At 59.7% G+C, this 27,213-nt stretch overlaps 1 protein-coding gene across 1 annotated transcript in view; it reads left to right on the forward strand.

Moving 5' to 3' along the window:
• The first annotated feature begins 391 nt into the window (after positions 1-391).
• GRIN2D (glutamate ionotropic receptor NMDA type subunit 2D) overlaps positions 392-27,213 on the forward strand; it is a 30,203-nt gene continuing 3,381 nt past the window's right edge. The window contains exons 1-10 of the mRNA XM_058674555.1: positions 392-457; positions 3,362-3,852; positions 6,618-7,237; positions 9,527-9,641; positions 9,777-9,988; positions 10,169-10,337; positions 10,700-10,853; positions 12,656-12,781; positions 12,997-13,226; positions 14,106-14,266. Of these exons, the coding sequence (XP_058530538.1) occupies positions 3,388-3,852; positions 6,618-7,237; positions 9,527-9,641; positions 9,777-9,988; positions 10,169-10,337; positions 10,700-10,853; positions 12,656-12,781; positions 12,997-13,226; positions 14,106-14,266 (2,252 nt within the window). The 5' untranslated portion in view covers positions 392-457; positions 3,362-3,387. The remainder of the gene's footprint in view (positions 458-3,361; positions 3,853-6,617; positions 7,238-9,526; positions 9,642-9,776; positions 9,989-10,168; positions 10,338-10,699; positions 10,854-12,655; positions 12,782-12,996; positions 13,227-14,105; positions 14,267-27,213) is intronic.

A 27,213-nucleotide genomic window follows, 5' to 3' on the forward strand; every position in this document is an offset into this window, starting at 1 on the left:
ACTGGACACATGGATGGGGGGAGGAGCCGGGGCTGAAGCAGCAGAAGGGGGCATCCCGGGTGGGCGGAAGGGAGATCCCCATGGGGTCGGGGCCACGAGAGGACACCCCGACAGCCTCTGCAATGTCCGGGGCCCAACTTCCAGCGCAACATGTGTAGTAGCTGCGTCCTCGCCTAGTCCCAACGGCCGCAACCTTGGCGGACGAGACACACAAGCCCGGACGGGACTGAGGAAGAGGAGGAAGAGGAAGCTAGAGACGGAGCCAGGGGCAGGCAAGAAGTCCCCGCTGCTGCTGCTGCTGCTGCCACCGCCAACGCCGCCGCCCCGGGGCCTGGCCCCCACCTCCCCCACAGCGGCTCCCCGAGCCCTGCGCCGAATCTTCGGGTCACCAGACGCTGGGTTCCGGTCCTGGCCCCCCCCCCCGCGATTCCCCCCAACAGAACAGGGTCATGAAAAGGTAAGGACCCTTTGGGGCAGGGGATGCAGGGGCGGGGGGGGAATGGGGATCGGGACCCCTCCCTTCCTTCCAGTCTAGGACTGGGAAAGTTGGTCAGGCGGTCTCTGGTAGGGAACGGCGGGCAGGGGTCTTTCCTGCCCTCCCCCCACCCGCACCACAGCATCCTCATCTTCAGTGAGCTGTCCTACGACCCCTGCCCTTCCCCCTCTCAGAGACCCTTTTCCCTGGGTCTCTGTACCCCCGGCCTCCCTAGCCAACCCCCCATTCCCCCAGCCACTGGCCCTGGTCCCAGCGCGACACAGCTGACGCCCCTCCTTCTCCAGCTCACCTTCTCCCTGCACCCCTCCCTGCATCAGCCTCCCTATGGCGGGCGGCCCGTCTCTCCCCTCCCCTCGCCTGCTCTCCCCTCCCATCTCCGAGCTATGAATCTGCTATTAACACAGCTGCCAAGGACCTTGAGGGCAGCCCAGCGCCCCTATCCCCCAGCGGCCGCCCCTCCTTAAAGGTTCTGGAACACCCTGGCAGCCCCTGTCAGCGGCAGGACTGGGGTGGGGAGAGACTGGCGGTGTGAGTGTGCGGGGTGGAGCAGGAGGAGGGTGCGGAGCGGGGTGGGGGGGACAGGACTCTGCAGCACGACTCGGGTCGGGGGGAGCTGTTGTCCACTCCCCTGTGATGATGGGGCAGCGGCGGAGGCGGGGACACCCCAGGAATCTCTGGGTACCCTCCCCCTCCCCACTGTGGGACAAGCTCCCCTGTGCACAGCTCATGAGTGGGGCCAGCAAGAGAGGCCGAGGCCACGGCCGATGGCTGGGGGCAGAGGGGGGAGGTCCCCAGCATGTCCAGGCTGATGGAGTTTGAGACAAAAAAGAGAATCTGTGAAGGGAGGAGAGGGCTGGGAACTCGGGGACCCTTGGCTGCTGCAGGTGGAGAAGGCGGCTCAGCGCCCGGACCCCTGACTCTTGGGGTAGGATTCCTGAGTCTGTGGGACAAGTTGGGGACCCAGTTTTCCCACATCAGGGAGGAGGGTCTGGGAGCCTCCCGTGTCCCCAACTGCTACGCAGGGCACAGAGGTTTGGCCCTGGGACCACTGTGTGGACAGAGGACCCTGGAGAGCCTGAGGGGGTGGGTTCTCAAGATGAGGGGGTCTCCTCCAGTGGCCTGAGTGAAGTCACTGTCCCCAGTTCCTCATGGGGAAGGGTGGGGCTGAGGATATCTAGTGGGTGGGCCCCATAAGGAGCAGGACCCCCAGGAGGGGGGTCTCCAAGGTCAGAGGCCCGGAGAGGGCAGGTGCTGACAGAGGTAGAGGCTGAGGGGAGGGTTGGGGGGAGAGCCAGCGTTAACCCCGCGGGGGCCAGGCCACAGCTGTGGGTTATTTTGGGGTGGAGGGGGGCTATTCTGAGCGCTGATTGAGCCAGCTGCTTGGGGAAGGGCAATGAGAGGAGGGGCCAGGAGGAACCCGCCTCAGGAGGGGCACACGCTAGGAGCCCCCTTCCCGCGGGAGGTTGGGAGGAGATGGTCCCTGGCGGCCAGGCTCTCTGGGAAGGTGAGATGTTGGGCAGGGGGCGGGGTGGGGCCTCTAGGCAAGGGAGGGGGTTGCTGGCTATGGGGTGGACTAACCCATTGCTACCATAGCAACTGGACAGCAGCCTGATTGACAGCCAGAGAGAACCCTTCCCGAGCTGGCCCCTCGGTCCCTCAGGAAGCCCCTGTAGCTGGCTCCCAGTCCCTGCCCAGGGAACCAGGAGGTGCCCTGGTCCCCGAGCCCCAGGACCCAAGAGTCTGGGCTCGAAGCCCAGCCACCCCAGGCGGCCACTACTTGACAGGGGTACAGGAAAAGACGCTGCACTTCTTTCTAATTGACTAAATTGCTCTGGGCTGGGAGCCAGAGACACCCCCCCACCCCACTCAGCTCCCCACAGCTGTGCCCCCAACCCGTCCATCCAGCCAGCTGGACTGTGACTCTATCCTTCCCACAGAGAGGGGGCAGGGGTGGGGGTGCGCAGGGACAGGAACGGGGTACCCGAGAGGGGCTGGAGGCTGTGGCTGGGGTAAGAGGCCAGGTCGTGGGGGGAGCATCTTCTCTCCCTGGGACCCCCACTAATGTCTCCTCATCTCTCTCTCCCCTATCCCACACACCTGACCCTTTTTCCATCTCTCATTTTCGTCCCTCACTTTTCCTTCCCTTTTATTCTTGCTCCCTCCCGCCACTCCCTTCCTGGCTTGTCTTTCATGTCTGTGCCGGGCACCTCGCTGGCGGGGGTCTCGGTCTATGCCTCGCTATTTCTGTCTGCTGTGTTTTTCTCCCTGCTCTGCCTGCCTGCTCTGCCTGCTTGCCTCCAATCTCCCTTCCATCTCCCTATCCTTTCTGGGCTGTGGGGGTCTTCTTCTCCCACTCCCTGGCTTTGCCTTTTTGCCCAACTTCCTCTGGGCTTCCTGCACCCACCCCTGCATGTCTCCACCCCTGTCTGTCCTCCCTGCACCGGGGCTTGTGCCCCCACTTCTGTCATTCTGAACCTCCTACCCCCACCCTCTCCACCCCTCTCCCAATTCCTGTCACCTACCCCCCAATCCCATCTCTGTGGGTCTGTCTGTCTCCCTAACATCCCCACCTGAACTCCTATCCCTTCCTCTCTCCTTACCTCCCACCCCAACACCACCCTCCCGGCGGCCTCCACGCTCATACTCCACTCCCTGTTCCCTTGGTGTCTTCCTCCTCTGTACCCCAACACCTTTCCCTGCACGTGGGGTCCCTTTCCGTCCCTGCCTCTCCACTCCCCCACCCGCCTCTCCCCAACCTCTAACCCTCACCGTCTCTCTCCCTGACGGGCTCCATCACGCCAACCTTTCCTTCCTCGCCACCTCCCCATCTCCGGCCCGTCCCCCAACTACCACCCCGACGTGCAGAGGCTGCCCGGCGGGGTCCGCAGGCGATGCGCGGCGCCGGTGGCCCCCGCGGCCCTCCGGGCCCCGCTAAGATGCTGCTGCTGCTGGCGCTAGCCTGCGCCAGCCCGTTCCCGGAGGAGACCCCGGGGCCGGGCGGCGCCGGCGGGCTCGGCGGGGGCCTCGGCGGGGCGCGGCCGCTCAACGTGGCGCTCGTGTTCTCCGGGCCCGCGTACGCGGCCGAGGCTGCGCGCCTGGGGCCAGCCGTGGCCGCGGCCGTGCGCAGCCCGGGCCTGGACGTGCGGCCCGTGGCGCTGGTGCTCAACGGCTCGGACCCTCGCAGCCTGGTGCTGCAGCTCTGCGACCTGCTGTCGGGGCTTCGCGTGCACGGTGTGGTCTTCGAGGACGACTCCCGCGCACCGGCTGTGGCGCCCATCCTCGACTTCCTCTCGGCCCAGACCTCGCTGCCCATCGTGGCCGTGCACGGCGGTGCTGCGCTAGTGCTCACGCCCAAGGTGCACGCGCGCGCGACCCTGGACGGGTGGGGGGTGGACCCAGGCCTGGGGGTCTGTGTCGGGGCAGAGCGCAGAGGGCAGCAGACCGTGGAGTGACAGAGCTGCGGGTTGGGCAGGTGTGGCCTTCCGGGGGTGCCTAGGGCCCTTCTGGGCAGGGTCAGAGGCCAGGGCTCAGCAGGCCATGGGGGTAACCTGGACCTGGTCTCCCGGGTGAGGGGTTGTAGGACGGTAGGGGTGGGATGTGGGGAAGATAGAGCAGCCCAGGAGGTCAGATCCCAGGATTAGGATGACTTCTGGGATCGGTGAGGAAGAGGAGGAGGCGGCTGCCAGGGGATCAGGAGGAAGGGGTCCTGAGGGGCAGGGGGCAAGGGGAGGGAAGAGGTGGGACCTAGCGAGGGCCTTTAAGGAGAGGAGTGTCGGGCAGAAGGTGTGGAGAGCCGGGGGACACAGAGGGTGGGTCTGGGTGAAGGTCCAGCCAGTGTAGGGACCGGGAGGATGGATGGAGGCCGGAGCTGGCCGTGGCCTGCAGGGAGGGCAGGGCAGGCAGCCAGGAGAAGGCTGGCCTGGAAGGGGGTGGGGCCTATTGGGGCGGGGCCTATGCAACAGGGAGGCGGACCCACCCGAGTGGGTGGGGCCTAGGCAGGCCAGGTCCCTGCTGTGAGGGACCCGGTGACTTGGTGACTGGGTCACCGTTGCATGCTGGGATTCGTAGTTTTCAACTGGCCAGAGCATTCTGGGAAGGACCTCTGTGCCACTTTGCTGTTCTCCTTGGCGTGGCATTGTCCGGAGATCTGTAAACAGATTTGGGAGGTGAACTTGTCCTCCACCTGCCACCTCGGGGTGTAGTCCTCCATTGTGGCCGAGGTGAGCCGATCCGTTTCATTGCCGTCTTGGGCACTGTGGTTGGCCCTGTGTATCCCCCCACCACCATCTGCTTTCTGGAGAATGTGGTCTCCTCTATGTCCCTGACTGTAGGAAAGAGGGGTCCCCAAGGCTCCATCTGTGTCCCATTGAATGCTGGGAACACAACCCCCACCCCCACTCGCACCTGCTGAAGGAGAAGGGCTTCTGTCCAGACAAGCGTATCCCACCTCTTGCAGCCACACGGGCTCGCCAAGGGACCAAGTAGGCTGGCTGTTCTCATTACATCACAGGAAGGTTTATTGTGCCCTGGTTCTGTGCCAGGGCTGTTTTGGGTTCTGGGGAATACAGTTGTGTGTGTGTGTATATGTGGAGGGAGGGAGGAGCGAGCCAAGGCCTGGTGCCTTATAGAGCTTGCATTCTAATGAGGGAACAGACCAAACAAGGAAGGGTGAAATGTGTCCTGACACCAGCAGGATGATGGGAGGCCTCCGGCGGCTGCTGGGCATCTGGGAGGCCTCCGTGCGGAGGTGGCCCCTGAGCCGGAGCTGAGGAGTGAGGAGAGCTTGGAGGAGCTGAGGCAGGAGCCCCCTGGAGAAGGGGTCAGCTCAGGGCAGCGCCCTCCTGGAGCTGGGTGGGGTGCACCGGAGAGCAAGGGAGTGGGGCTGGGGCCGAGGAGGCAGGCCCTGAGGGCAGGGAGGCCACCGGGCCCACTGCAGCTGGAGCCTAACACCCACTTGCTGCAAGGTTTCTCTTGGAAGCGATGAGCTTGCTTAGTACTTGGGAGCAGTTCCCGTGTTGGGGACCAGACCGAAGGCCTCAGAAATGGAAGCAGAGACGTCTGGGCAGGGAAAGAAGGTGGTGACCAGGAGGGCTGCAAAGCTGGTGGCGAGAGGCACAAGTCGGGGACAGGGAAGTTGAGGCTTGAGGAGGCTGAACAAAGGAAATAAAACAGGGAGGGAAGTTTTGATTTTTTTTTTTTTTTGTATGAAGTTGTTTTAAAGTTGTTTTACATGAAAGGCAGTTAGAGAATCGTAGAATCGTCCACTGGTTCACTCCCTTAATGGCTGCCATAGCTGTAATTGGGCCAGACTGGAGCCAGGAGCCAGGAGCCAGGAGCCCCATTCAAGTCGTCCACTGCCGTGGCAGGGGCCCAAGCACCGGGACCATCTTCGGCTGCTTTCCCAGGTGCATCATCAGCAGGGAGCTGATTAGAAGCGGGACCTCTGGGACTCAAACCAATGCCCCTATGGGAAGCTGGTATCACAGGCGGCTGCTAAAGTTGCTGTGTCAAAGCGGTAGCCCCACCAAGAGTGTTTAAATACAGAGATCTGATATGACATCACCAGGAAGGGGGAACAGAGCGAACACTAAAGGGCATGCCTGCATTTAAAATTTGGCAGCCGACAGGATGGAGAAGGAGGACATGGGAGGGAGGCGGGCAAGGATGTCCCCTGGGCCTAGCGTCCTTGTCGGGGAGGGAGCCACAGCAGCCCCCGCTGCCTGCTGGGACTTGTGGTCTCCTGGGTACACACAGGGTGTCTGCTGGGAGCAGGCTGCTGGGTATCCAGGAGCTGTGATGTGGGCTGCTGCACCAAGCGAGCCCGGCTCTCCCGCCCCAGCATCTGAGCAGCATTTAATGCACTGGCCAACTAAACCCCATGTCCTTCTGCTCCATGTGGGGACTCGGGGTCACTGCCCTTGCTGTCAGGGCTCTGTGATGCCCTAAAACTTACTGGTTCTGCAGAGATGAGAGCTCCTGGGAGGAACTTGGGTAGCCAAACCTAAGGCGAGGTCTAGCCTGGCACTGCAGATAGAAAAGGACGGCGTGGTGTGGGCCTCGGTAGGGGAAAGCAGGTGCTGGGGGAGCCCTGCACCCCCTTACCCCCTATTCTCCACTGCAGGAGAAGGGCTCCACCTTCCTGCAGCTCGGCTCCTCCACGGAGCAGCAGCTCCAAGTCATCTTCGAGGTGCTGGAGGAGTACGACTGGACGTCCTTTGTAGCGGTGACTACGCGTGCCCCCGGCCACAGGGCCTTCCTATCCTACATCGAGGTGCTGACGGACGGCAGCATGGTGGGCTGGGAGCACCGAGGCGCGCTGACGCTGGACCCCGGGGCTGGAGAGGCGGTGCTCGGCGCCCAGCTCCGCAGCGTGAGCGCCCAAATCCGCCTACTCTTCTGTGCCCGTGAGGAGGCCGAGCCTGTGTTCAGGGCAGCCGAGGAGGCTGGCCTCACCGGGCCTGGCTACGTCTGGTTCATGGTGGGGCCCCAGCTGGCTGGAGGCGGAGGCTCAGGAGGCCCCGGCGAGCCCCCTCTTCTTCCTGGAGGCGCCCCACTGCCAGCCGGGCTGTTCGCTGTCCGCTCTGCTGGCTGGCGGGACGACCTGGCCCGTCGTGTGGCAGCTGGCGTGGCCGTGGTGGCCAGAGGTGCCCAGGCGCTGCTGCGGGACTACGGCTTCCTTCCCGAGCTTGGCCACGACTGCCGGGCCCAGAACCGCTCCCACCGCGGGGAGAGTCTGCACAGGTGAGTGGGGCTGGAGTGAGGGGTGGGGCCTGGCTTGGAAACGTTTATTTAAAAGGCAGAGTTTCAGAACGGAATGGGAGGATTTCCCATCCACTGGTTCACTCCCTCCGTGGTAGCCTGGGCTGGTCCAGGTCAGAGGCTGGACTTACATCAGAGTCTCCCACACGAGTGGCAGAGGCCGAAGCACTTGGGCTTGTTGCAGGTGCGCTGGCAGGGAGCTGAGTCGGCAGCGGAGCAGCAGCTCCAGCCTGGGGGATGGGGTGTCCTCCTCTCGTAGGACAGGCAGTAGTGGGCAGGGCCTGTGGTGGGAAGCCTGCTCTTCAGGGGCTGCCTGGGGTCTCAGGAGCCCCAAGCCTCGCCATTGTGATCGTATGCATGATTGAGTGGGTCTGTCTCCAGAGCAGGGGGAGAGAAGACTGGGAGAGAAAAGCAATTATCTTCTGAATCAACGAGGTGGAAGAGGCTGGGTCTCCTACGGGAGAACACCGCCACTGGTCGGGGCCGGCTCCCTGGTCATTTACGGCAGCGCCCATTCAGGCTGGCTGGACACCAGCTCCAGTTGGCCCACGCCTGGCTGTGCAGAGTGCTGGATCTACTTCACTGTTTATTTATATTCATCTACTTGAAAGGCAGAGTGGCAGATAGAGAGATCTTCCCTCCACCGTTTCATTCCCTAAATGGCCATATCAGCCAGTTCTGGGCAGGGCTGGGGCCGGACCGAAACTCCATCCGGGTCTGACCATCCGGGTCTCCTCCTGCCCATGGCTGCCTCCCAGGGCGCATTGGCAGGGAGCTGGATTGGAAGTAAGGTCGCCAGGACTTCAGCCAGCACTCATAGGAATGTGGACCTCCCGAGCCGTGGCATGACGACGCCCAGCCCGGCTTAGGAGGCACTTTGAATGTCACTGATGTACCCGGCCTGGGCTAGCCACGAGGCTAGTCTGTGGGTATTGATCGCAGGTGGCAGCCGTGCGCCCAGCTTTCACCCCGTTATCTTAGGAGGGAACAGAGTTGGATGGATAGACGGCATTTCCACTGTAGGAAGCTGCCGGGTCGGGAGCCAGGCTCCCCGGATCAGGGTGTGAGTGGAGCACCCCTTGTTCACCAGCGCATGCTAGACCCTGAGAGCACAGTCGGGGATGAGAGCAGGGACCCTCTTCTTCTGCGAACACGGGGTCCTTCAGCTCAGGCACCCCGGGAGCACCTGGGAGGGGGACTCAGCCACGGCCGGGCTGGTCACCAGGGACGCAGAGTCGTTCCCGTTTCCTCAGGGAAAAGGCGGATTATTGGGAAGATAAACATTGGCAGGAAGGCGGATGTCGGGAACTGAGGCCAAACCTGGGGCTGGCTCCTCTTTCATCTCTTGCTTCCTCTCCGTCGCTAACTCGTCGCTGTGGCGTCTTCCATCAGGCTCGCCGCTCCTTGGAGACTCTGCAGCTCCTAACCCAGAATGTCTGATCCCTCATAACTCCAGTCCTGCCTGGCCACCACCCAGCTCTCTAGATGGTTTTTAGAGCTGAATTAATTAATGAACGAATTAATTAATTTTGAGAGGCCGAGAGACTTCCCGAATGCCAGGGAGCTTGGAGCACCATCCAGGCCTCTCCGGTAGGAGGCAGGGACCCAAGTCCTTGAACCAGCACCTGCTCTCTCCCAAGGCGCACATCGGCAGCAAACTGGCAGTCGGGAGCAGACTGGGCTTCCCAAGGGCCAGCCTCCTGGCTGCAGCACCAAACACTCGCCCTGGCCCTCCAGCTTCATATTGGCCCCTGCACCTGTCACGCTGAGGCACACAGGTCAGAGGTCAGCCCATGGAGTCAGGGAGGAGGCGATGGGTACACCAAGGTGTGAGGATGCTTCCCCGCCCCCTCCCTCCACTGAGCAGGCCTGAATCTGCTGTCAGCCCGCAGTGTTTGAACAAGTCCCTTGCTCCCTCACATGCCCCCAGTCTCACGGGGCGGCCAGTGGTGATGACAAGCAGACAGAACCCAGGGCCGGCATGCGCGGTCTAGCAGCTAAGAGGACGCCAGTTAAGATCTCTGCATCTTACATCAGGGTACCCAGGTCCCGTACCAACTCCAGCTTCTTGCTTTGCCTGAGTGGCCCTCAGGCTGTGGGCTTCCTGCCCTCTTTGTGGGAAACCTGTGCTGCACCCCAGGCTCCGCACCGAGGCCCAGGCCAGCCTTGGGCTCTGCGGACATTCGGCGAGTGAGCCAGTGGACGCGAGATCCGCGAGAGTGCCGTGGGGCCTCTGTGCCCACCTGCCCCCTCCCGCCCTGCTCCTGGCAGGTACTTCATGAACATCACCTGGGACAACCGGGATTACTCGTTCAACGAGGATGGCTTCCTGGTGAATCCCTCCTTGGTGGTCATCTCCCTCACCAGGGACAGGACGTGGGAAGTGGTGAGTCCTGGGGGAAGACGGGGAAGTGCTGCCCACACAGCGAGGCCTGGAACCCAGGGCAGCTTGGGAGGGCAGGATGCCAGGGCTGCCCTGTCCACCCCAGCAAGCCCAACTGCTGCCCGCATCTCCACCCAGGTGGGCAGCTGGGAGCAGCAGACCCTGCGCCTCAAGTACCCGTTGTGGTCCCGCTATGGCCGCTTCCTGCAGCCAGTGGACGACACGCAGCATTTGACAGTGGCCACGCTGGAGGAGAGGCCCTTTGTCATCGTGGAGCCTGCGGACCCCATCAGCGGCACCTGCATCCGTGACTCGGTGCCCTGCCGCAGCCAGCTCAACCACACACACAGGTGATAGCTGGGCTCCGGGAGCGCCCGCCAGTCCTCCCCTGCCCGGGTGCATCCATGCACCCACAACACCCACCCCGAGAGAGCCAGTCGCTTCCTACCGGCACTAACCTGAACAGTGGCATGCCCCTCACCTCAGGGGGCAGTGCCCCCAACCCACCCCAAGCCTGCCGGTTCCCGCAGCCCTCCGCCCGACGCCCCCCGCCCGGAGAAGCGATGCTGCAAGGGCTTCTGCATCGACATCCTGAAGCGGCTGGCGCACACCATCGGCTTCAGCTACGACCTCTACCTGGTCACCAACGGCAAGCACGGCAAGAAGATCGATGGTGTCTGGAATGGGATGATCGGCGAGGTGGGCGGGGCTCCGGGGCGGGGCGGGGCCGAGGGAGAGGGCGGAGTCGGATGGCATGGGGGCAGGGCCCTCCCGCAAGAGGGATTTTTCTAGGGGCTGCAGAGAGCGGAACTCATAGGAGAAGGGAGGCAGAGCCTGAAGAGGGGAGCCCCGGATTTTAAGAGGCCTTGATGGGGCAGCGGGATAAGGTGGGAGGGGACTGCCTCTCCCCACGCCTGTTCCCCTTCTTTCACCTCCACCTTTCCTGGTTCCTCTCTGTTTGCCCCCCTCGCCGCCCCTACCACCGCCCCTGCTGACCCTGGCTCTTGGCCCGGCTGGGGTGTGCCCATGCTCCCCGGTCCAGCTCCGCCGCCCACCCCCAGGTGTTCTACCAGCGTGCGGACATGGCCATTGGCTCCCTCACCATCAACGAGGAGCGCTCTGAGATCGTGGACTTCTCGGTGCCCTTCGTGGAGACGGGCATCAGCGTGATGGTGGCGCGCAGCAACGGCACCGTGTCGCCCTCCGCCTTCCTCGGTGAGCCAGTCCCAGGCGAGCAGCTGCCCCCTGGCACACGGTGCTTGGGTCAGACAATGGGCTGGAAAGGCAACATTTGAAGCTGAAGGAGCAAGCTGAGGAAGGAGAGACTTGCCCGGAACCCCCAGGCCAGGGTGTCTGTGCAAACCATAGCATCCTTTCTTCTTAAAGAGTGCCCCGCAAATTGCAACCCCTCTATCCAGACAGACGAGGGTGAGCGATGAACACAGGCCGTTATTAGCACTCAGGGCACACACACAGACACCCAGCCCAGCCCCGTGTCCACGAGCACCCGCTGGTGCTCAAGGGGTGACACTGTCCTGTAGGTCCCTGTCCCCCGCCCCATAGCCTCACAGGGGATCAGTCAATAAACTCTAAAGGGTCATGGGTAGGACCACTTCCGCTAGTGATCAACCCCGCGAGACGTCAGGCCAGGACAAAGAAACAGAGAGGCATAGGGGTAGTATGGTGTGGCTGGATGGAGAAGGCCCATTTAGGAGGGGGGCCCGTCCTGCCTGGCCTGGCTGGAAGAGTCTGTGAGGCAGAGGGGACGGCCAGGGTACAGGTCCCATGTGGGATGTGTGTGGAGGCTGGGTGATGCTGGGAGGGAAGGGTGGGCCCTGCAGGACCTTGGGCATGGGCTCACGGGGGTGTGTGGTGAGATTAGGGCTTTTTCCATGCCCCACTCTGGGGGAGCAGGAGGTTAACAAGGGGGCACCTGCAAGGATCTGTGCCCGAGACGAGTGGACAGATGTGAGCTGTGGGCAGGAAGCTGCGGTCCACGTGGGCTGGGAGGACAGAAGGGGCTGTGGGCATGCAGGCAGCGGTGGCGGTTCATGTCAGGTCCCGCTGGCCCTCTGATGTCTGAGCCAGGATCCTTGGAGAGCAGACACATCCCTGCCTTTGTGTTGTGTTTTCTGTTTCCCCCAACAATGTCCCTGCACTGAGGTCCCTGCAGGGCACTCGGCTCAGCAGCACGGCATGGGGCCCTGCCTGCAGGCCGCACATCATTGCAAGGGAGTGACAAGGTCCTGTTTCTGCCCCCAGCAAGCTGCCCAGGGGAGGCGCCAGGGCTGCCCGCATGATGCCGCAGTGACAGTCGGGGCAGTGACCTTGCTGGGATGGGCTGGGGAGTTGGAGGGGGCAGTTCTATCAGTTTGTGCTAATGGGGCCTGAACATTGCTCACTCCCAATCTCAAAGTAGTGGTGATGTGTGTGTGTGTGTGTGTGTGTGTGTGTGTGTGTGTTGGGGAGCCTGAGCAATGGGAGGTTGTGTGAAGGACAGGCCAGGGTGTTGGAGTCCAAGACAGAGAGGAGACCAGGAGGAGGGGACGGGGTGGACTCTGTCCCTGAGAGCCCCCAGAGGGCTGTGAGCAGGGAGGAGCAGTGCTGGAGGAAACAGCCTGGGGAGCCAGGGAGGTGGTTGGGGGTGGGAGACATAAGCCCTGAGGGTCCCAGTCCTGGAGAAGAGGGGTCCAAGTAGCTGGGGTGGGGGTGCAGGAGCAGGGGACTGGGACAGGCTGCAGGGGGGAATGGAGGAGGGGAGGAGAGTGGGGCCTGGCCTGGGTCTGGGGCTCCACACGGGAGGTAATGAACAGTTGGGGAAGGTGGAGACGGGTGTGGGAGACACTCAGGACGGGTCACAGTGAAGCCATGGGCTCCAACAGCTCTCCCTGGGAGACAGGTTCCAGGGCCAGCAGGCTGTCCCCAGGAAGGGGAAGCAGCCCAGTGGATGAAAACGGATGGTCAGACAGGGATGGGATGCAACGAGCTATAAGCACACAACTGTGTTATGTCCCCAGAGCCCTACAGCCCCGCTGTGTGGGTGATGATGTTCGTCATGTGCCTCACCGTGGTCGCCGTCACCGTTTTCATCTTCGAGTACCTCAGTCCCGTGGGCTACAATCGCAGCCTGGCCACGGGCAAGCGTGAGTGGCCTTTCCCCAACCCCCTGCCTGGGAGCACCCCCCCCCAACACCCCAGACTGCAGAGAAAACTACAGTGCCCAGCAGCCCCTGGGGGATCAAGCAATAGTCTGAGATGCCAACGGTCCCAAGGGCTACTGGGAATTGTAGTTTTCTTTGCTCCCTCAGGGAGCAGAAGGAATTTGGTGGTTATGTCTCCAACCTGACCTGTTTTACAGGCCCCGGGGGCTCCACCTTCACCATTGGGAAATCCATCTGGCTGCTCTGGGCTCTGGTGTTCAATAACTCAGTGCCCGTGGAGAATCCCCGGGGGACCACCAGCAAAATCATGGTACTGGTGTGGGCCTTCTTTGCCGTCATCTTCCTCGCCAGCTACACGGCCAACCTGGCCGCCTTCATGATCCAGGAGGAGTATGTGGACACCGTGTCTGGGCTCAGCGACCGCAAGGTGAGTGTGTGTGTGTGTGTGTGTGTGTGTGTGTGGAGGGGGTTGGCTCTGCAGTTGGAAGTCACAGACCCACATGGGGGTCTTTTCCCGAGAATTCCAGAGTGGGAGAATGGAATGTTCTGGAAGGAGGAAGGATGTGTTAAATACTCTTCAGGGAAGAGCCTGTCCCCCAGCATCCTCAGGGTGCCGGAGGGAACATTCTAGGCCAGTGAAGCCCTAGTTTTGGAAAGCTCTGATCCAGTGCTTGTTGTTAAGATACAAGTGACCAGAAAAGCAAACACCAGTTCAAGACCAACACACCTGAAAGTCAAACTCCAGTGTGTAACGTATTCAGCAGGCCCAGCATTTGCCCTGCAGCTCCTCTCAGTGGGTGCCCTGGCCTGCCACTTGCCCCGTCAGGTCCCTCTGGACCAGAAGGGGTGACACAGCCATCATGGCTGGCATGGGTTGTGAGAACAGGTTTTTGCCCTTGGAGTGGCGTGGCCTGAGAATGCGCTGAGCACGCGGCGGGGGAGGCTTGGACCCAGCTGATTCTGGTCGTGTATGGAAGGACTTGAAAAGGTGCATGGAGAATGGAAATGCATGGTGCATTTATTTGGGAACACGCATAGCTATTTCCTAATCTGCATTGTTCTGGGAACTCTTTGAAGACCTTTTATACACACCTGCCACAGAGACCACAGACCCCTGAGGTCGTTGAGACAATTACTTCTGAGCAGATGGGTCAGCAGCCGCTGGCCCCAGGGCTGCCCTGACATGTGCAGCTGGGAAGCACAGGAACGCTCTACGGTGGGGGAGCGAGTGTGGGGCTGTGGGAAGGGTCCGCGATGCCCCGGGGGGAGGGGCGCACCCTGACAATCCCCCCACCCCTCACCCCAGTTCCAGCGGCCCCAGGAGCAGTACCCGCCCCTGAAGTTCGGCACGGTGCCCAACGGGTCCACGGAGAAGAACATCCGCAGCAACTACCCCGACATGCACAGCTACATGGTGCGCTACAACCAGCCCCGCGTGGAGGAGGCGCTCACGCAGCTCAAAGCAGGGTCAGCTGGCAGAGGGGCGGGGCCGCAGGCCTGGTGGGCGGGGCTACGGGTAGGGGGCGGATCGCAGTTGAGATGGGCGGGGCTATGGGCGGGACTAAGGGAGTACTGGGGACTCGGGAGGGCTTCCCCACAGGACCCGGCTTGGGCTCCGATTCTGGCGCTTTGTGACCCGGGGCAAGTGCCTCCACTTCCCTGTGTCTGTGAAATGGGCCTGGCAGGCGGAACCCACCCCAGAAACCCCGTGTGGGTCCCAAGATCACTGTGGGGCTGCATCTGTACCTGCAGCCCGCTGGGTTAGCTAGTGCTTGGCACCCTGCAGCTGATGGCTCAGCTCACCAATCAGCACCGGGGAGAGCTGTCTTTGGTTGCATCAGCTTCCCAAACCCTGAGGATCCAACGAGAGGCCCAGCCAGCACAGTGGCTCTCCCTTCACCCACATCCCTTGCCCTATCTCCCTGCTCCTTCCTCGGGATCGCATCCTGAACCCTTATGGGCCCTGGTGGCTCAACCTATTGCAAGAAAAGGAACTCAGGGGTTCAACATTGTTGGGCAGTGCAGGCATCGTTTATGAGTGCTGGTTCAAATCCTGGCTGCTCCACGTCAGATCCAGCTCCCTGCTAAGGGGCCTGTGAAACCGGCCGTGGATGGCCCAAGGGCTGGGGCCTCTGCACCACGGGAGAGATACCAGGATGGAGCTCGGGCTCCTGGCTTCAGCATGGCCCAGCCCTCGGCTGTTGCAGCCATCTGGGGAGTGAACTTGTAGGTGGAGGAGCTCCCCCTTCCTCTCACTGTGCCTTTCTTCTTCTTCTTTTTCTAAAGATTTATTTGTTTTTATTGGAAAGGCAGATTTACTGAGAGCAAAGGAGAGAAATCTTTCATCTGCTGGTTCACTCCCCAAGTAGCCACAACAGCTAGAGCTGAGCTGATCCAAAGCCAGGAGCTTCTTCTGGGTCTCCCATGTGAGTGCAGGGTCCCAAGGCTTTGGGCCGTCCTCCACTGCTTTCCCAGGCCACAAGCAGGGAGCTGGATGGGAAGTGGAGCAGCCGGGATTAGAACTGGTGCCCATGTGGGATGCCAGTGCTTGCAGGCAGAAGACTAGCCATTTGAGCCATCACAATGACCCCGATAAAATGAATCTTAGCAAAGCAAGAAAGAAAAGCAGTGCTGTCGGTCCCACTGCAGTCATGTGGGCGCCGCGCCTGGGGACGCAGGCAGGCCCTGAGAGCAGGCTGTGGGCGCCACACTGGGCCGTGCCGTGACACATCCTCACCCACTCTGGGTTCCGCAGGCCGGCACCGCTTCTGTCAGGGTAACACTAACCAGCTAAGTAAGTGTCTTTTCTTGGAGCAGGGGACACTACAGGGACTCAGGTTTCCATTTTTATTATTATTTTAAAGATTCATTTTATTGGAACATCAGAGTTACAGAGAGGGCGAGAGGAGGGTTTTCTTTTTTTTTTTTTAAATGTGTGAAACATTTATTTTTTTATTCATAAACTAGTGGAGGAGGTTTTTCCACCTGTTGGTTGACTCCCCAGCTGCCCGCAGTGGCCAGGACTGGGCCAGGCTGAAGCCGGGAGCCGGGAGCGCCATCTGAGACTCCACCGTGGGAGCCGCTGCTCAGACACCTGGGCCGTGTCACCTCCCCCCCCCCCCAGCATGTGCGGCAAGCCCGATTGGCAGAGTCAGGCCTCGATCTGCCACTCTGCTGGGTGTAGGGTGCAGGCGTCCCACGTGCTGGCTGCATGGGCTGAGCCGCAGTGCCCGCTGCAGACAGAGGCTTCCTTACCCCTGCTCACAGTGCAGGGCTCTGACGGCAGCTTAAAGGCACCGCTACCAATCCAAACTCTGTTTCCATGTGACAAAGTTTTCTGCATAGACCTATTCTCATTTTGGCTGCTTCTTGTTCACAAAAAGGCTGCTGCCCTTCCACAGGGTGCATCCTTCATTCCAGGCGAGAAGGGGAAGGAGGGGCCGGTGGAAGGCCTCTCCTGGGAAGAGCATGTCAGGACGTCCCAGCAGTGAGGGCAAGTTGGACATGTTGTCTGTGCAAGACAAAAGGCAGAGGAGGCTGGACATGAAAACGTGGCTGCCCGAGTGCTGCCTCAGCGGGAGTGGTCCTGTGCCACTCAGCAAGCACTTTTTTTGCGGGGGAAAGGTAGATGTACAGAGAGGAGAGATAGAAAGATCTTCCATCTGCTGAGGCCCAAGTGGCCTCAACAGCCGGAGCTGAGCCAACCCGAAGCCAGGAGCCAGCAGCTTCTTGTGGGTCTCCCATGTGGCTGCAGGGTCCCAAGGCTTTGGGCCATCCTCGACTGCTTTCCCAGGCCACAGGCAGGGAGCTGGATGGGAAGTGGGGGCAGCCGGGACACAAAGTAACACCCATATGGGATACTGGCGTGTGCAAGGCAAGGATTTAGTCATTGAACCACCATGCCAGGCCCCTTCTTTAAAGATTTGTTTATTTTAATTTGAAAGTCAGAGTTTCAGAGAGAGAGAAACAGAAAGATCTTCCAAGATCTTCCATCCACTGGTTCAGTCCCCAAATGGCTGCAACGGCCGGAGCTGAGCCAATCCAAAGTCAGGATGCGGGAGCCACCTCCCAAGTCGGTGCAGGGTCCAAAAGGCCTGGGCTATCTTCTCTTACCCTCTCAGGCCATAGTAGGGAGCTGGATGGGAACTGGACCAGCTAGGGCTAAAATGTGTGCCCACATGGGATGCCGACACTGTAGGTGGAGGATTAGCGTGCTGAGCCACCATGCCGGCTCCAAGTACTGCTTCTTCTTTTTCCCACTGTTATTTGAAGGTCGAGCCATGACTGTAAGGCACCTCCCTGTGGGAGGTGGGCATGGTGGGTGGGGACTGTACTGCGTCGTATGTGCCCCTCCTCCCGCCTCCTCCAGCCTCCCCTTCCCCTCCTCTAGTGCTCCATACTGCTTCTAGGGGTCCCTGGCCACCTGTCTCCCTAAAGGAGCAGAGGGTCCTCCCATCTGGGAGGCTGAGAAGCCCTGCACCCCCGTGTCAGCTGCCTCACCTGCGGCTCCCACCATGCTCTCTGGGGGAGGGGGGCTCTCATGACCCCTTCAGCCTCCTCGCCTTCCCTGCCAACCATCAGTGCAGGAGGGGGCTGGTTTGAGCCCTAGGCTTTGGGCAGGCACCGTGGCCACGCCTGCCCCGGGAGGCCGCACGGAGGCTCCCAGGCGCCTGATGAGCGGCCGATTCTGTTTCCTGGCCCTCTGCAGCATGCGGAGGCTGGCCCAGGACCACAGGCCGCGGGGACCCTTGCTAGCCCTCTCCCCTGTGAGGGTACCGGGCCGGGGGTTGCTGCTTCAGCCTAATCCCCTCCTCCCCGACCCCTAACATGTGTCACAGCTTGAAAGCCACTTGGGGGATACCGCTGGGGGGACGAGGGGAGTGCTCCGTCCGCCGCTGGTACCAGCATGATCCTGGAGGGAGGCTGAGCCCAGGACTCCTCGCCCAGGTTGAGGGGCGAGCCTGAGAACAATGGGGCCCAGAACAGCACCCCCTTTGCCCAAGGCCCCAGGCGCGGTCACTGGGGCTGCAGAGCCGGTGGCGTTAGCTCAGTCAGCTCGCCCTATACAAGTGGAAAAAGCCGTCATCCTTTCCACGCTGTGCATTCATCCGGCTACTCATTCCTTCAGCAAGATTTATCGAGTGCCTCTGATGTACCAGGCTCCGTGCCAGATGTCTAAGGCCTCGTTGACTTGAAACATCCCTTCGAGTGGAGGGAGGCGAGGGAGCGCGGCTGCTGCAAATGTCACCTCCCTGATGGGGCTCGGTGTTACAGGCAGTACCGTCTGCTCCCTTCAGCCTGGGGGGTTCCCTCAGCCCCCCTCCTAGCGCTCCCCCAGGCACCTGCTCTTCACATTGCCCTGCCTCTCCTGAAGACTCTCCTTGCCCGTCGCTGTTCACCTAAGGCTTACTCGCTTGTTTGTAAAACTTCCTTTCCCTCTTCTGAATGGTAGTGTTTTTTTTTGTTTTTTGTTTTTTGTTTTTAAGATTTGTTTGAGGGCCCATCCAGCTCCCTGCTTGTGGCCTGGGAAAGCAGTGGAGGACGGCCCAACGCCTTGGGACCCTGCACCCGTGTGGGAGACCTGGAAGAAGTTCCTGGCTCCTGGCTTCAGGTTGGCTCAGGTCTGTTGCAGCCACTTGGGGAATGAGCCAGTGGATGAAAGATCTTTCTCTTTGTCTCTCCTCCTCTCTGTAAATTTGACTTTCCAATAAGAAATAAATTTATTGGGCCCAGTGCGGTGGTCTAGTGACTGAAGTCCTCACCTTGAATGTGCTGGGATCCTATATGGGCACTGATTCTAATCCTGGCAGCTCCACTTCCCATCCAGCTCCATGCTTGTGGCCTGGGAAAGCAGTCGAGGACGGCCCAATGCTTTGGGACCCTGCACCCGCGTGGGAGACCTGGAGGAGGTTCCTGGTTCCCGGCATCGAATCGGCGCGCACTGGCCCATTGCGGCTAACTTGGGGAGTGAAACATCGGACGGAGGATCTTCCTCTCTGTCTCGCCTCCTCTCTGTATATCCGGCTTTCCAATAATAATAATGGATCTTTGAAAAAAAAAACTTTGAAAACATTTTTTTAATTTCTTTTTTTTAAGATTTATTTATTTTTATTGCAAAGTCAGATATACTGAAAGGAGGAGAGACAGAGAGGAAGATCTTCTGTCCGATGATTCACTCCCCAAGTGACCGCAATGGCCGGTGCTGGGCCGATCTGAAGCCGGGAGCCAGGAGCCTCTTCCTCCGGATCTCCCGTGTGGCTGCAGGGTCCCAAAGCTTTGGGCCGTCCTCCACTGCTTTCCCAGGCCACAAGCAGGGAGCTGGATGGGAAATGGAGCTGCCAGGATTAGAACCGGCGCCCATGTGGGATCCCGGGGCGTTCAAGGCGAGGACTTTAGCTGCTAGGCCACGCCTCTGGGCCCAAAAGATTTTTTAAAGAGTGACAGAGAAAGCGGGAGAAAGAGACAGAGATCTCCATCTGCACATTCACTGCCCAGGGCTGGAACCAGGAGCCAGGAGCTTCCTTTAGGTCTCCTCTATGGTACCAAAGCCCTTGATCCATCGTTCACTGCCTTTCCCAGACCTTTAACAAGGAACTGAATGCGAGGACGAGTAGCCGGGACTCAAATTGGTGTTCCATTGTGACGTCGCAAGCAGCAGCTTGAGCTGATATGTCACAACACTAGGCCCAAATTTCTGAACCTGTGTAAGGCATTCACTGGCTCACTCCTCCATCTAAATGTTCTAGGCCAGGCTGAAACCAGGAGCCAGGAACTCCATCCCCACCTCTCTAGCAAGTGGCAGGGGCCCACACACTGGAGCCATCTTTGGCTGCCTTCCCAGGCTCCTGATCATGGGGTTGCATCAGAAGCAGAGAAGCTGGGACTTGAACCTTCAGCTGGACAGATGGAGGCCTGGCCGGCCGGGCTCCCTGTTCTGGCTGCCAGGCCCAGGCTCGCTCACTTGGCGGGCTCGACAGCGCCGGCTGGTGGTGGCTTCCTATCCGACAGCGTCAGTGAACAGTTCTGCTCTTGCTATTTTTCCTCCTCGCCCCCAGTTGTCATCCCGGGTCCCCCTGCCCCCCTTTTTAAAATCTAATTTATTTTTAATCATAATTATACAAAGAAGGAGAGACAAAGACAGATCTTTCATCATCTACTGATTCACTCGCCCCGTGGTCACAGTAGTCAGAGCTGAGCAGATCCAAAGCTAGGAGCCAGGAGCATCTTCCAGCTCTCCCACATGCTAGCCCCCTCTTTTTCAGAACTTTGCAAGTGCCTGGCTTTCCCAGGCTAACCCCGGCCTCCAGCTCCCCTTTGCCAATCCAAATCGCTTCCTGGACCGTGTCACTGGCCCCCTATGTGTGTCTTCCCAGCTCCTTAATCCCCACCAGAGACCCTGCTGGGGCCTGCAAGTGTGACAGGCAGTCCTGCCTAGGCCGTCCCAGCCTCTGGGTGGTTCTAGAGTTTTCCTGTGGCTGCATTGAGACCCAGAAAGAAGCAGGGGGTACCATTCTGACTGCATTCCTCATCACCCAGCCTGGGACAACCACGGGTCTCACAGGGAACCTGGAGGAACAGGGGCAAGACCCCATCTGCAGCCAACCCCCAAGACCCCGTCTGCAGCCAAACCCCAAGACCCCATCTGCAGCCAAACCCCAAGACCCTGTCTGCAGCCATCTCCTGCACAGGTTTGAATTCTGGGGTGCACGTGACCCTCCCACCCCCATCCTGCACACATAGGGGCATGGAAACACCTTGTGGGACAGCCCGTATGTGACGATCACCACCAACACAGCGTCACAGGGCTCCGGCACCCCTGCCCCTGAGCTGCCTTCTGGCCTCACTCGCCCCCCCTCACCCCTAGAGGATTCTCCCCAGCCGGCTGACTCACTCTCTCCCTCCTCCCCCTTCTGCGCTTCCATGTTCTCCTCCCCAGTGCCTCCCTCTGGGAGTCCCAGATCTGCTGCCACCTCCCTGCAGGCAAAGAGGGCGGCTCTGCCCAGCCTGGCCACCCACCTTGCGTCCTGGGCAGGGAGGAGCACGGCTGGCTGCAGCCGCAGCCCGGCTTCCTTCTCATGTGGGCAGGACCGCCTCGCACCCCAGTCCACGCCATCCTGAATCCCACCCTCCGAATCCCTAAATTCTAGAGAACAGGCAGTGAGAATGGAACCTGCTGGGGAGAACTTCCCCACCCCCCCAAACCAGTCCCCACAAACTGTCCCCTGCCTGGGCTCACCAGAAGTCAGGCCTGTTCTCCAGCTTCTAAAGGGTTAAAAAAGAAAAGCTTGAGTCACATCCCGTGTTCTTCTTGTAGACTTTTCCCCTAAGATTTATTTATTAGAAAGTCAGTTACAAGGTCTGGCGCCATAGCCTAGTGGCTAAAGTCCTTGCCTTACACACGCTGGGATCCTATACGGGCTCCGGTTCTAATCCCGGCAGCCCTGCTTCCCATCCAGCTCCCTGCTTGTAGCCTGGGAAAGCAGTGGAGGATGGCCCAAAGCCTTGGGACCCTGCACCCGTATGGGAGACCCAGAGGAGGCTCCTGGCTCCTGGCTTTCGATCAGCGCAGCTGTGGCTGTTGCGGCCGCTTGGGGAGTAAATCAATGGATGGAAGATCTTCCTTTCTGTCTCTCATCCTCTCTGTATATCTGACTTTTCAGTAAAAATAAAATAAATCTTAAAAAAAAAAGTCAGTTACAAAAAGGGAGAGACAGAGATCTTCAGCAAGCAGGTTGTTGCACGGGTCTCCCCCGTGGGTACAGAGGCCCACCTTCTGCTGCTTTCCCAGGAGCTGGACTGCAAGTGGAACAGCCAGGACACGTGCATAGGGGGTGCTGGTATCGCAGGCGCAGGTCACAATGCAGATAAAACACATGCAGCCCTGCAGGGACCCACACCCAGCTGGGGGAGAGAGACAGCTCCCGGCTCCCGCGGGCTCTCCGCCCCCAGAGCGCCCCTCTGCCCTCGCAGCCAACAGGGTGATGCTCTATCATCAGCCTAGCAGCCTGTTGTATCGGCGGCTTCCGCTGGGTGATGGGGCCAGTTGGTGGTTCCCCACCCTCTTCCGCCGTCCACCCTCCCACTCCCCTCATGGCACACTGGGGTTGTTGCGGGTGTTTGTTGGTGAGGGGTATCCCTATCCCCCGACCCCCGCATTCCCCTGAGTCTGGGGGTGGGGGGCCATGTGCTGCGCCGTGACGCATGCCCATGCGTATGTCCACCTGCGGCTGTCCTTGCTCTCTTGTCCCAGCGTGGCCACGTGCTGTCACCCCCACATCTCATCCCTGTGCTGTATGCTACACGTGGCCAAGTGCTGGTCCCGCTCACTGAAGTTCAGCTTGGTTTCCCAGGGCTCCAGGTCAACTCCGTCCCACCCCACGTCCCAGGCCCCAGAGGGAAGGGTCGGCCCAGACCCCCTTTCCCTAAGACCTCCTCCGCCTCCCCCTCGGGCCACAGGTCCAACCCTCCAGGCCTCAGCTCATCCTGATCTTCCATCCAAGCACATCCTGAGGAACTGGGGGTCGGGGCTTGGACCTGGGAGTAATCAGGCATTGGCACCCCACCACACCCCACCCCAGCAGAGGCTAAGTGCAGACTCCAGTGCGGGCAGCGTGGGCAGCCCAGGCGCCCCATGGCTAGACCACCAGCCCCGAGGGAGCTTCCAGCACCCTCCAGGGCCGCCTCCTGCCCCCGCTTCCTGCCGCCTCTGCGGCTGCCACGGAATCCTTTTTTCCTAGGATCCCTTTGTATATCTTTTCTTCTGACTTTCAGCTCTGTGTGTGTGTGTGGGGGGGGGGTGTTAAAGATTTATTTTATTTTTATTAGAAAGTCAGATTTACAGAGAGAAGGAGAGACAAAGATCTTCCATTCACTGGTTCACTCCCCAAATGGCCACAATGGCCAGAGCTGAACCAATCCAAAGTCAGAAGCCTCTTCAGGGTCTCCCACGCAGGTGCAGGGTCCCAAGGCTTTGGGCTGTCCTCGACTGCTTTCCCAGGCCACAGGCAGAGTGCTGGATGGGAAGTGGGGCAACTGGGATACTAATGAGCATCCATTTGGGACCCTAGTGCATGCCAAGGTGAGGACTTCAGCCACTGGCTACCGTGCCGGGTCCTCACCTCATTTACTTTCTATCTTCTAAAATATCCAAGAGAAAGACCAAGGGAGACTGACAGAGGCTCCCCGCCCATGCCCTGGTCCACTTCCTGGATGCTTACCATGGCCAGGACAGGGCTGAGCTCAAGTGGGGAATCAGAAACTCAGTCCAGGTCTCCCAGGTGGGTGGCAGGGATCCAGGAATCCTAGCCATCTCCTGCCCCCTCTGGGGGTGCCCTCACTGGCAGAGAGCTGTGATTACGAGAGGGACCCAGGGATGGGAGCCGGGCACCCTGAGGGGCCGAGGCCCCCCGGGGATGTCTGTGCCAGGAGACCCTGCACCCGCCCCTCACCCACGGGCGGCCCCAATGGGCCATTTTCCTCACTGACTCTAAACACCATGTTTGTACGGCTCCCTATTGATTTTTCAATTTTAGGCATTTCCACTTCTCCCTGAGGAAGACACATGCTCATATTCTTATTTAAATCAACGCAGTCTCCCACATTGTGAGTCTGGCTGGATGAATATTCAGGGTGTCCGTGCCGTGACTGTGTGAACACTGGCCCAGCTGGCGCGCCATGCACCTGGAGCCCCTTCCTCCCCGACACCAGCCTTCTTGCGTCCCGGCATTAACCACTGTTAATGCTTCGGTGGCTTTGGTGGCTTTAATTAAAAACACACAAAAAAGTATTTATACGAGAGGCAGAGTGACAAAGAGGGAAAGTCATCGAGAAAAGCTCCTTCCTGTGCTAGGATACCCCCCAGATGACCGGAGCTTGGCGAGGCTGAAACCAGGAGCCCAGGGCTCCAACCAGGGTCTCCCACCCAGGTGCAGGAACCCAAGGATTTGAACCATTTTCCGCCGCTTTCCCAGGACACGAGCAGGGAGCTGGATGGGAAGCGGAGCATCCGCCACTTGAACCAACGCCCATACGGGATGCCGGCGCCACGGTTGGAAGCTTAGCTGGCTGTGCCACAGCACCAGCCCATGCCGATCGCATCTTAGTGAAGCAGTCTCCCCTGGCCTGCACCGACGGGTTCACTAGTTATTCTTTCTGAGCATCCCTGCACCTTGTTCTCGTGCGCATCCTGCACCCCTGAGAAGTCTTTTCTTCTGTCCTCACGCCCGCTGGACCGTCTGGCTGGGGAGATTAGAGATTCAGCACTTGTAGGGTTCAGGTGCCTGCCTGCCTGTGTACCCCGTCCTTGTACTTAGTGAGCCGCCTTGGTCAGCAGGCCCACGAATCACATCCTTCCGTCAGCTGTGGTAAACTGCTCTGAACTCCCACACGGATGTGTCCCTGCTGTTTCCTTTCTGTTTCTCTTCTTTCTAGAACACATCCTGATTAGACCTGTAGCCTTCTAGAACATTCTTTCCTCCTGCATTGCTCCCCATCTCGTCATCCCCCACCCCATTGCTAGCAAGGTTCATTTTCCTTACACCTTCTTTATTAAGCTTGAAATGTTTGGATCTCTGATCTTTTTCAAACTTTCATTTTATATTAAAGGCAGGAAGATAGAGCAGAGCTCCCGAGGCGGCTGCTTCACTCCCCCAAATGCCCAAAACAACCAAACTGGGGACCCAGCGGCATGGCCTAGCGGCTAAAGTCCTCGCCTTGAACACGCCACAATCCCATATAGGCACTGGTTCTGATCCTGGCAGCTCCACTTCCCATCCAGCTCCCTGCCTGTGGCCTGGGAAAGCAGTCGAGGATAGCCCGAGGCCTTGGGGCCCTGCACCCACATGGGAGACCCGGAGGAAGTTCCTGGCTTCTGGCTTCAGATCAGCGCAGCGCCAGCCATTGCAGTCACTTGGGGAGTGAATCATCGGATGGAAGACCATCCTCTCTGTCTTTCCTCGTCTCTGTATATCTGACTTTCCAATAAAAATAAATAAACAAAAAAGAAGAAGAACTTGGACTGGGCCAAACCAGGAGCCCAGGACCCCCGAGGGCTCTGCCATGTGGGTGGCAGGGACTCAATTCTCGAGGGCTCTGCCATGTGGGTGGCAGGGACTCAATTCTCGAGGGCTCTGCCATGTGGGTGGCAGGGACTCAATTCTCGAGCAACCGCTGCCTCCTGGGGCCAGTGGGGGCTGCTGGTGGCATCCTGCGCTCGGCCACAGCGCCGGCTCTAACGTGTCTCTGCTGGGGTGACAGCTGGACAGGCCGACTGACTTGAACACAGAGAGGAACGCAAATAGTGAGGCACCAGCACCCTGGCCAGTCGAGCCCCGTGACACAAACCGAAGAGGCTCCCATCCATCCAACTGTCCACCACTGGATAATTTTTTTAAGATTTTTTAATTTTTATTGCAAAGTCAGATGTATATAGACAGGAAGAGAGAAAGGAAGATCTTCCGTCCGATGATTCACTCCCCAAGTGATCACAATGGCTGGAGCTGCACCTATTCGAAGCCAGGAGCCAGGAGCTTCTTCCAGGTCTCCCACGTGGATGTAGGGTCCCAAGGCTTTGGGCCGTCCTCAACTGCTTTTCCAGGCCACAAGCAGGGAGGTGGATGGAAGTGGAGCTGCTGGGATTAGAGCCAGAGCCCATATAGGATCCCAGCACATTCAAGGTGAGGGCTATAGCAGCTATGCCACGCTGCTGGGCCTGATTTTTTTTTTAAGATTTCTTTATTTTATTTGAAAGTCAGATTTACAAAGAGATGAGACAGAGAGAAAGAACTTCCATCTGCTATTTGACTGCCCAAGTGGCTGCAATGGTTGCAGCTGAGCCGATCTGGAGCCAGGAGCTTCTTCCGGGTCTCCCACATGGGTGCAGGGTCCCAAGGCTTTGGGCCGTCCTTCACTGCCTTCCCAGGGCACAGGCAGTGAGCTGAAAACGCAAATGCAGATAGTGCCATGCGATAGTTATCACGGTGGACAGCGCTTAGAGTGAGATGCCAGGGAGCCAGCAGCCGTGGTCGGCTCACAGCTGTGGGCTCCCAGTACGGCAAGGCCCAGCAACTTCCTTTATAGATAAGAAGGGAAATGGCTATTCACCAAAGATGTGAAAAATCCCAGCATCTCCTCCTGGTACCCCCCGGGGAACCCACGCCATCACAGGCTCAGCTTCTCTCCCACAGCAGGGACAGAATTGCTGCTGTGTTGGCCTCCTCTGGCACACGCCCCGCCCTCCTCTGTTGTGCAGTGGGACCCTCCTGGCACCCATTCCTATGTTAATGAGTTCTCACCTCGCAGCATTGCAGTGCTCGCGCAAACCAGCCCCAGGGGTGCAAGCACCTTTTGCTAAGCGCCTGCCGTGCGGCAGGTCCTAGACCCTGGAAACAGCGTGAGCCCACCACCCAGGGTCCCTGTCTTACCGGACCTTAGAACCCAGAGGAGGGAGGTGGGCCACGCAGGGAACAGATAAGGTTTTACAGTGCCTAACCAGGCAGCAGCAGGTGCCATGAGGCAAGAATAGAGCAGGATGAACGCAAGCTCAGCGACACACAGGGTTCTCTGCGTCCACAACCCTTCCCGGCCACCTCCTCTCTTGCTCCTCTTCCTTCACTGCCACGCAGACCCAGGCCTTCCTGGAGAACGTGCACGCATCGCCGGCCCGCCAGGTGACGCATACTGGTCCTCTTCACTGTGCATGTCCAGTCACTCGCCCTGTCCTGGCCCCGCACTCTCCACTACGACTTCCGCTTAGTGACAATGAACTCAAATGTAAAGCGATGCCCCTACAGTGACACCTGTCACCAGTGGTCAGCAGCACATGCAGCTGGTGGTTGCCGCAGGTGGGGGGGTCCCTGGATGCCACTGGCAGAGGACACTTCCTGGGTGAGGTTGTGGCAGGTGCCTCCCTGCTACAACCAGGCCTGGTGTTCATAGTAACAGCGATCAAAAGTTTGCCCCACTCAAGTATCATTTATTTATTTAGCCGAAAGTCACAGTGACATAAACAGAGAGCAACAGGGTATCTTACGTCTGCCAGCTCCGTCCCCGTGTACCCACAGCTGCCAGGGCTGAGCCAGGGGCTCTATCAGGGTCTCCCGTACGAACGGCAGCTTGGGCCATCACCCGCTGCTTTTCCAGGGTGCATTAGCAGGGAGTTGGGCTGGAAGCGGAGCAGCGGGCCAGGACCAGACACTCAGAACGGGCTGTCCCAACGCCGGCCCCTTCCCCCTTTGATTTGAAGGAGCAACCCCCGGACCTCTCCATCTGACAGACCGTAAACGCTGCTTTCCTAGCACGGCTACCCAGTGTTCCTTGGTGCAGACTCCCTCATTCATTCACTCATTTATTCTTCTCACACATCAGTTGTGTGAGCCGGGAGCTGTGACCTGGCGGGGCTCATGCTCTCCTGGCTT

This window comes from Ochotona princeps, chromosome 16 (assembly GCF_030435755.1).
Source record: "Ochotona princeps isolate mOchPri1 chromosome 16, mOchPri1.hap1, whole genome shotgun sequence".
Lineage (NCBI taxonomy): Eukaryota > Metazoa > Chordata > Mammalia > Lagomorpha > Ochotonidae > Ochotona > Ochotona princeps.